The 10,406-nt window shown below is 38.1% G+C and overlaps 1 protein-coding gene across 1 annotated transcript; it reads right to left on the reverse strand.

The window, feature by feature from the left end:
- Positions 1 to 356: 356 nt before the first annotated feature.
- On the reverse strand, positions 357 to 9,579 carry LOC134746839 (uncharacterized). The gene is made up of 3 exons (XM_063681406.1): positions 9,484 to 9,579; positions 2,432 to 2,681; positions 357 to 1,140 (listed from the first exon to the last, which is right to left on the reverse strand). The coding sequence occupies exons 1-3, from the start codon at positions 9,484 to 9,486 to the stop codon at positions 923 to 925; spliced, it is 471 nt and encodes a 156-aa protein (XP_063537476.1). The 5' UTR covers positions 9,487 to 9,579; the 3' UTR covers positions 357 to 922.
- Positions 9,580 to 10,406: the final 827 nt, after the last annotated feature.

Genomic DNA, 10,406 nt, shown 5'->3' on the forward strand with positions numbered 1-10,406 from the left:
GAAATATGTAGCAGCGACTAAAAGATGTATAAAGCGTGACAGTAAGAAAAGAACAGACATGAAGTTTACAAGAAATTAAGAAATATAGACAAGAAATAAATAACAGAGTCTCATAACATAGAGAGTAGTTATAAAAGTAAGTAAAAGTCACTTTTAGAAAGTAGACTATGTTGTTTTAAGTGCATAAACATTAACACTGATAACTAATATTTAACAAAACTATGCAATGCATAATAGGACATTGTATTGTAACTTCTTTTAAGCATGAAGCGAAATAAATCTAAGATAAAGGATTGCAATAAGTGAGCAGAAAGAAACAGTAAAAGAGCACAGAAGTGTAGAAAAAAGTTTCTAACTTGGTACGTATCACAGTGTTCTTCAAAAAACTTAACCTAAGTGAGGAACTAAAGTTGAATATAAAAATGTGCAACGCGGAATTAACCGTTTGAAACAAATGTGCGGTAATTCGGCTCTACTAACTACATATCACTTGGATCGAATACTGTCTTTGGTAATACTCCTACTAATTAAATAACATACCCACATCAAAGGAGCAACGATGATAACGCTCCAAACAGTGATTCATATCTTAATAATTTTAGAATCAATAAATAGGGTATTATTTTATTGGCAAGTGCTAGCCTTTGGTTTTAATAACCGACTGCGAGTAAGCTCCTCGATATTAATAAATGATTATCAAATGGCTCATCTTTATCATGTCATTTTGTGTTCATTACAATGACCACATTTCTGACTTGTTTTATTTAGTCATAAGTTTATTGACTGCTAAAAATTTATCAAACCAATCAAAGTGCATTTGATGGTTGTCATCCCATAGAGAGCTAAACTTCCAAAAATAAACGAGCATAACTTTGCAACAAACCCTAACTAATTTCTCGCAGCCGGGTACGTTATAACCGCGCTACTTCCTATAGCTGTCCCCGTGTCCGTTGATGGGGTAGTCGGCGTACCAGCCGAAGGCGCCGCTGTCGCCGGTGTGAGCGCCGAAATCCACGTACTCGCCGAAGTCGGGAGGCCGCTCCGCCAGCGCCGACGCCGCGCTGTCTACATCACTCTGCGCGGGCGCTTGGATTTGTACTATTCTCGCAGGGGCTTCTGGTACTGGGGCTAGTGCTATTGCTGAAATGGATAAAGTGTCCAATGGATAGGTGTTCTTAGGGAAACGTTTGGTAGCTTAAAGATTATTTCACAAGACTTATAGGTTATTGACAGTGTAATATGGTGTTATAATTGTTATAAATATTATTCGAGTCTAAGGACTTTTAAAAACCAGATTTCAATGTAATTACGGAACAATCGAAGACTCTTATTATACCTGATATACGACAAACGCTATTAAGTGTTTAGATAAATAACTACTATTGTAAACGTAAAAGTTAGGGCGGAGACAGTATTTTAGCGCACTTAGCAAACCCCGAATTTATTTGCATGCATACATCAATTGTTAAACTAACTATTGCATAATCCGCTCAGCGTGTCGATGTTATCTCAAAGGGAACAATAGAAGAAAGCGAACTGAACGTTTGTCGTCCGCCTTTTGTTCATTTGTCAAAAAGGTTTCACGTAATAATGAAGTCAATGCAGCTATTTAGTGTGGAACTGGTTAACTAGTAATTAATTACACTATAATATCGGTGTTCTAGAAAGCTATATCTAATCCTTTGTGTAGTGAAAGTGGCGGTGATATCTTGACGGGCGGAGCAGATTATGAATTCATTTTGTTCTCTTAGACTTTGACATTTGGTCTCGCTTAGTTATGCGCTGCTGCGAGGAAAGTTGATTGTTATTGACCGAGCGTGACCTTTACTTACAATAGTTGAAAGCGATCGTTTGATTGAATTAGAGTTATTAAAGAGTTTTATGAAAAGGTGTGAATTTTTATTGTGGGATCTGGAGGTATACCATGACCCGGGTTATGATGTCATTGTGCGAAAGGTTGACCTCAAATTTTCCACCTACAATTATGTAGGTACTTAATATTTCATGGAAAATCAATACTTACTAATAGATTGTGCACGCTCAATTATATTTTATAACTTTGAAATATTGACAATGTGCGATATTACTTAATAGTTCTTTTAGGCTATTTTTCAATCGACCTACCAACTTGATACTGATCTTGGAACCGAAATTTTACAAATCACTTGAGATTATACAATAACTTAAAGATCTAGCTGTTTTTTTATGTATTAAATAAATCTAATTGAAGCTGATAAAATAAATGCCATTATCAGAATATTCATGTGTCATTCAAGAAGTTATTCCATTGTGTTGTATAATGTCATTGCCGTCGGCTTCTCTATGTCAAGATATCAACCGATTAAATGCAGAGCGATATCTGTAAGCGTCTGTTGATTAGCCTTAGAATATCGGGACTTCTTCACAGTAGAATATTGAACCTGTTACTCACGTTGTTGTTGGTACTGCACTGGATATTCCTGCTCTTGCGGGGCGTACTCCTGCAGCTGAGCGGCGTACTCCCTATACAGCGGCGCCTGCTGTAACTGCGGGGGTGGCGGGGGAGGGGTGAGCGTCTGTCTTGGCACCCGTCGCACGCGCAACGCCGACAAGTCGACGAAGGCGATCTGATCAGCCGGGACTGCGATGTAGGAAGGCATGGCCGTGCAGGCCGCCAAGAGTGGCAGGAGCAAGAGGATGTGCTGTAGACAAACAAATACAATTCATAACCAAATATTTACACTAATCAGGTAGTTTCAACTGGTGGGAGTTTAGCAAAATTAAAAAACTAACGGAATAATAGAAGCGGTTTAAGAGGAATTTCCTCCCGCGTACGCTTCGGCTGTGGAATGAGCTCCCTGCCGAGGTTTTCCCGAGGGGCTACAGTATGGGGTTCTTCAAAAAAGGAGTGTACAGATTTTTAAAGGGTCGGCAACGCGCGTGTAATATCTGGTGTTGCAGGCGTTCATAGGCTACGGTAACTGCTTACCATCAGGCGGGCCGTATGCTTGATTGCCACCGACGTGGTATAAAAAAAAAAAGCAGAATATGCACATTTTTTCTAATTTTGTAAATAATGTAGGTATTTTTATGACGTTTACTAGAGGTTGTACTTATGTGAACAAAAGATGCACAGACAAAAAACGTAATTGCTCAATTTAATTAGGATATGAATTTTTAACCGACTAAATAGCTGCGTAAGCATTACCTGCAATAATAATTAATCTTTCTGAATAATTACCTACTGCATCCTTATTACATGCTCTATTATCGGAATCTAATTTCCTTTTATAAAGGGAAATCAGGCACTTTTAATCACACCAATTTTTAACTCAATCAAAAGCATTAGAAGTTATAATATGATTATTCAGTGCGCATATTTCATAGGCAAAAGCAGTCAAAAATATTGCATACCACATCATGATATATTTTATTGCTCGTCTCTTTACGCGCGCTCTCAGTTAGTGACATATATACCTATGCTATGTCTTGTCATGTACGCGATAAGCAATACTATGTTACGTTTGGTGATCCTACTCGTAGGCCTAGGCCTGAGGCAACGGTAGTAGGTACGAGTAGCAAGCTTTCTGAACAGTACGCTTAATCCAATCTTGCGGTTGTCCTAGTCACCGAACGCATTTCTTTGATAATTATCTGGTTTTCTATCGCCGTATTTGCGGTCTAATGTTTACACAGATGTAGTGTGATATTTGGTTAATATTAATACTGCCGTGTACACTATAAACCACAATAACTGGCAATTTTCCAATATTAGTATTTTCGTAATCTATAAGCAGTATACTCAAACGCACAAATATTTCCTAATCGGTTTTCAATTTGGACTACTGTAATCAAAAATCGAAATTCCAAAATGCAGTTACTACTACCACTACTGCATACAAAGGACCAATGCAGACTAAAACGCAGTACAAATATACTTTTGTATAATCTGTATTCTTATAGTAATAGCGACAAAACTAATATTTTGTTTTCTTTATTTATTTAACCTTTATTTGGGTCAATCAACAATCTACATTTTTTTCTTTCCCTCCGTCCGACGAAAAGGTAGGGCAATACCGTGGTAAGCAACATCAATACCATTGCAAGTATTTCAACCGTCTTACGTCGCAACGAGGCACGAGGTATGAAGTCCGGCGTTGCGCAATAGCAAGCAATTGGATCGTGCTTGTGGCCAGTAACGTTGCGTTATGCGCCGGCGTCTGTGACACCAATAATTGATCGCTTATTTGAAAATGGAATGACGTTGACTGCTAAGTAAGTTATAGGGAAAATGTTTGATGTTGTAGACTGCTCTGGGGACATCGCCCTAGACTTCCTGTTTGTGATTGTCATTTTTATTATAGGAGGCAAACGAGCAGACGAATCACCAACAGAGGGGTTGCAAGTGTGTTGCCGGCCTTTACGATGGGAACACGCTCTTGAAGGGCATATGATAATTATAAGCAAATGTGTATTTGTCAATCACAATCTAGAAATATGAACGTCATGCAAGTAGGGCCGTGTAACCTACCTACGTAAAGTCATTAGTTATATATTTATATTACTTTCATCCTAGGTTTCCTTGGTTCATTGCAGCAGAACCGTAAAATTTTATAAATAAGTACCTACACAGTAGGTACAATCGCCATCAGATATATCGGAGCGGCCGAGGTGCTCAAAAATATCTGAACACGCACTCTGACGCCTTGACAATAGAGGCGTGTTCAGATATTTGTGAGCACATTGGCCGCTCTAATATATCTGATGGCGACTGTACTTAATAGTAACTACCGACTATCTCGTGTTATAATATTTATTATCTATTGTTGTCTTATATTGTGGCATTCAATAATTAATATATTTTATTGTTGTACCTAACATATCTCTATATTTGTTTGCAGTTAACGTACGTTAAGTAAAGGCCTGAAGGCCGAAAGTTATGATTGGAACAGTGCCATTTCTCGTAGGCGTAAGTCCCGCCCACATTGCCCTTTGCGTTTCCCATTTCCCAATAAATCACCATCGAAAGTTGGTTATTATACTATACGCCTACATAAATTACACAATTCACACAATAGAATAAAAACTTTCTGACGATGCTCTAATGAGAGCCTAGGTACTATAGAAAATTACCGTACGTATATACGTATGTGGGTATGTACATTTGCCGCCTTATGCCAATGAAACAGGATTCATATTCAGAGGCAAATACAGACCTACACCACCCACTGCACCACCACACCACTTCTGTTTTTCCATAAACACCCACGTAATGTATGTAGGTACCTATTATGCCTATAGAAAGTGTTTTATAGTCAGAGAAGGCAAGTAGGGTACAATCACCTGAACACTGGCCCTTCACTACATGTTTTCTTATTTATAAATAGAACTCATTTCTAAAACTAAGTATTTTAAGTAGGTAGTTGCTTATTATCACAACCAGCCAAGTAATTAATTACAAAGTAAAGCTAGACAATAGTGGATTAATCTAGTTAGTTATTATATGTAACGGTGTTTTTCAATCTGTGGTTATCGCGTCGCGTAGCCTTTACAACGGCGCCACGTGGGCTGTCAAACAAAACACTCCCAAGTTTTATGTCATGAAAAATATTGAAAAACACTTAACTAACCTAACCTTCCTACAGTCTCCATCAGATATATGGGAGCAGCCAAAGTGTTCAAAAATATCTGAACGAATCCTTTATTATAAGGAGCGCCTTGACCGCTCCGTCTGATGCGACTGATGTAGGTACAGATGTAGTGCATAATTGTTTACCATCTTATTTTCACGGAAACGCACGAATGTGTTATACTATTTCGGTCAGTCTCTGTACAATAAGTACTGAGCTACTGAGGGAGACAAAAGTAGCATGACGAAAACGAACGTTTCCGAAAAAAAACGATGGCAAACAATTATGCACTACATCTGTAGTCGTAGGTACAGGTACCTAGTAGGTACCTATCTAACACACAAATTGGCCTAATAATTGAACAACTACTACGTAACATTACGTGCTAAGTACTGTCATTGACCGCAATGGTTTCGTATTACCTCAGCAACTTTCAATTCGTACGTCAATAGCAAATAAGTTGTCTGTTTAACCTTATCAGGCCGCTCGTAAACAAGTTAAGAATATTTACAATTGCAAGTCACTGGCATGTTGCTTTCAAACTGTCTCTTTAAAGCGGAATTACTTTACGTAACGTGGTTATCATTCCGATATGTAACTTAGTACGCGCGTGTCGAAGGATTTAAAAACCAGTATAAGTTTGATCTACGATTATACATAAATTCACAGTATTTGTTTGTCATAAATATGTAATAGGATAGATCCCTAGTTTTATAAATCCGTTCGTCAGAGTTTTATAGTATATACCTAGGGTAAGTAAGTGCAGTAAGTACGAACTATGCACTTTTGTCTTCTTATATAGGTCATTAGGTCAAACAAAGCTGATTTAGCCCGGTAGCCACGAGATCGTGCCGTGACTACCCCCCCCCCCCCCCTTCCCAAATGAGTAGTAGTAGTAAGTATATCATTACCATGGTTATGTGATCACATGGCTGATATTACGGCTAATTTGGCGCCAAAACGTTCCGCCATGTTTGCTATTACTTTTGAAATTGTAGCAAGACAAGGATATTTGCTTTTAGAAAGTAGATGTAGATTCGATTTCGTGGTCGGGATAACTAAGCGGTTTGGCTTGAATAACGTGCGGTACTTTGATTCGAATGATAACGTAATCGGTTAAACTGTATCATACATCGTTTTTATTTTATTTGTCACGGAAGTGGATAGACAGACGATTATAATTAAGAAAAGCCTTAAACGAGTAATTAGGTACGTATTCAGTTTTAAGGTACTTACTGTGAATTGTGGGGATATTTGCATAAACCAGTACCTAAAGGACGAAAAAATAGCATCCATTATGCAATTATTGTTTACCCACTGTGGATTTATTAGTTGCAGTTGTGAGAGGCTGTCCTCTTTCAATTATTTAAAGATGCGACAAAATTAGCAATTGTTTTCTGATTTAAAGTAAGATGAAAAACCTAACGCTAATCTGTACAATCACGATCCGCAAGTATGCAAACCTAGAACTTGACCTTAGGTTTTGCAACATATCTACCGGATTAGCATAAGAACATAACACATTCACATCGAGATGTAATTTTCAAAGAGTCGTATCTTACTCGGTTACGTAGGTATTTGCGATCTTCGTATATACCTACAAGGTATCAAATGAAGCTCAAATTAAATTCTTAGCCGGCTTCTCAAGAAGAGGAAGTTCCAATAACAAAAACTATCTTTCAATTAAAAAGTCTTAATTCAGTTGGTGCCGTGATCAGGATATTAACTTTTATATCTACCTACAGTTTCTAAAATTGAGCGGGTTAAATGTTTAAAAAGTAGCGTGACGAGGATTTTCGTGCTGTGAGGTTTTATATTAGTATGGTGTCTTTACTGCAGTATGTTTGTAATAAAATTGAATTGACCAGATTGTTAAATTGGTCTATTGTCACACTGATATCAGATTGCCACTCCCCAGAAAGTGAAACTGTATAATTTACCAAACCCTTGCCGATATCAACCGTGATACGTTTCCTATAAGTTCTAAAGCAAACCCTAACTTGCCCTACAAGGAGGTTTCATTAACCGGTTGTAAACCAAGCAAGAGCAAGTTTTAGCCTACGCCCTCGGTTCCTGTTCGCCTTCGCTCATTTCCGACCAGTGAAAGGCCAGAATGCAACCAATAACGACAATAATATCTTGAGAAAACCAAGGTTGATTGTGGAACCGAATGTTATAAAAAGATATTATCTACTTGAACAGAATCAAGGCTGGAGTTTTTGCGCCTGTTATTGAATTGATTGTGTTTTGATTGGAATTCGAATACTGTCTGTGACAGATTGATTTGATTAAGTTTAATACAATAATTGTTTGACCTGGTAACCTGGAAGTGATACGTTATTGAGTAGAAATCAATCATACTTAATTTATGTTTAATAAATTACTTTAAAAAAAAATTAAGACAAATTACAAATGAAATTCAAAGTAACAAAAGTGACAAAGGGGTGATTTTTTTATTATTCTTCGAAAGAGTTGGATTATGTAGGTAAAAGTAAGGTGTTTCACTTTTCACACTGTACGTATAGGTATTTATATACGGACATGTAGTGTAGGGTAAAGGGTAACCATCAGGCCACGTATGTTATTGTTAGTGTCCGACCGAAACCGGATTTTTTGCTGAAACCGTACCTCCGGCCGAAACATGATTTTTATGCTGAGACCGAAAGCAATATTTCGGTCGGACTAATAAAACTACAGTTTCGAGGCCCCCGAAAGTTTAGGCAGTTTTTGGCTGAAACGCTGAAACCGAACTTTCGGCCGAAACATGATTTTTATGCTGAAACCGAAAGCAATATTTCGGTCGGACTAACAAAACTACAGTTTCGAGGCCCCCGAAAGTTTAGGCAGTTTTTGGCTGAAACCGAACTTTCGGCCGAAATATGACTTTCATGCCGAAATCTGCCGAAACCGCGCGAACTAAGTTCGGACACTAGTTATTGTACACATACTTTACTTAACTAAAAATATTTATCATTACCGGAGCTAGAGCAACCAGCAACCTTTAGGTAGTATGTCTCTTTAGAATAGAATAGAAAAAACTGGCCAAGTGCGAGTCGGACTCGCGCACCGAGGGTTCCGTACTTTTTAGTATTTGTTGTTATAGCAGAACAGAAATACATCATCTGTGAAAATTTCAACTGTCTAGATATCACGGATCATGAATTCATGAGATACAGCTTGGTGGACAGACAGACAGATGGACAGACGGACAGCGGAGTTTTAGTAATATGGTCCCGTTTTTACCTTTTGGGTACGGAACCCTACAAATGATCACTCAGATTCACTCTGTAGTCAGTCGCTAATTTTAATTACTTGCCTATCACGGAATTTTAAATTTGGCTGTACCTACAAAGAAATGAAATTCGTGGAAAATAATAAAACAAAATGCATCATTAACCGCAGACAATGCTTAAGGAACATCACAACTTTTATTTAAGATTATGAAAACAGTTGTAGTCGACCGGTGTATTGCAAGTTGTGTAAAGTGCTAATTCAGGTGACCTTGTATGTTTACGCTCTACTAACGAACTAATTAACTCGCAATACATCATTATAACAATGCAACTTTAATTATTCACTATAGTATCTATAGGTGGTATGTTTAAGAGATTATTATGATCAGTAGCAATTAATAATTTTATGTTTTTTAGGGTCCCGAACCCTAAAAAGTATAAAAACAAGTGCTTAACATATTTTTTCTGAAAATAGACACTAGAAAATGATACGATTACCTCAAGAAATGCTTAAAAAATCCAAAATACTTAAACATTACGTGGAAGAAAACCGATTTATTTACGTTGATGGACACTGGCAAAAAGGTTAGATTACATCACGTACTTAAAAAACAAACAAACGAAAGTGAAATGCAACTGACCATTGTTTTCCACCGCGATGTTGGCACTACGTCACTTGAGGGCGCGCTCGCCTCGACTGAACTCGCTTTAGCGGCTGCTACAATTTTTATAGCAACCTTTCGACAAAGCGGTTTCACTTTCTACTTGGGTCCGGTCGAACATGGTCCACTTTTTTACGGTGCACCTTTAAAGGTAAACAAAGGCGCCCGTTTCACCCCCGGATGCCTGAGCCAGCGTCCTCGGAGGTGGCGCTTGCCATATGTCAGCTACCATTTTATCCGGGGGATCCGATTTGGTTATGAGAAAACACAAAGCTCAACGTAACTTCAAGTCAATGTAACTTTCGCGAAAATCAGGTATTTAAGGATTCTTAGGCAAAATCAAGATCGAAGTTGTATACCTATCAGCCTCGTGTTTCTGTATATGGTACCTACTCACCGGAAAAGCTCTACTTATGTAGCTATTCATTTAAACAAAGCGTTACCCTATCTGCTAGTTCCACTACCCCTATTCGTTTCAGTCTATTTTAGTTCATAAATCACTGTTCTACTCATTTGTAAATTGATCCGTCTTTTATTCTTTCACTGACTCCTAGATTCGTGACACAGTGCGTATTCGGAGGTCAAAAGTCGAGTCCGAGTCGGAAGACAATTAAGTGTGCCTCCGACCTATAACCTTGCGCCACAGACATAGCATAGGTACGTTCCTTGTTAAATACTTATTGGGTGAATTAGCAATTTTTCAGTCTCTCCTTTACCTAATGGGTACTCTAAAGCTGCACTGGAGGCTTTGGTCACATACGGCACGGCCCGATTCGACAATGCCTATAGGAGATCACAGCGATTCGATACCACAGTTGATCTGTGAGTGTTAAAAGTAACATTTTTTTAACCAAAAACGTCACTGATCAGTATCGTCTTGCTGTGACATCTTATAGAGCCCG

The sequence above is a fragment of the Cydia strobilella genome, chromosome 13, assembly GCF_947568885.1.
Source record: "Cydia strobilella chromosome 13, ilCydStro3.1, whole genome shotgun sequence".
Taxonomy (NCBI): Eukaryota; Metazoa; Arthropoda; class Insecta; order Lepidoptera; family Tortricidae; genus Cydia; species Cydia strobilella.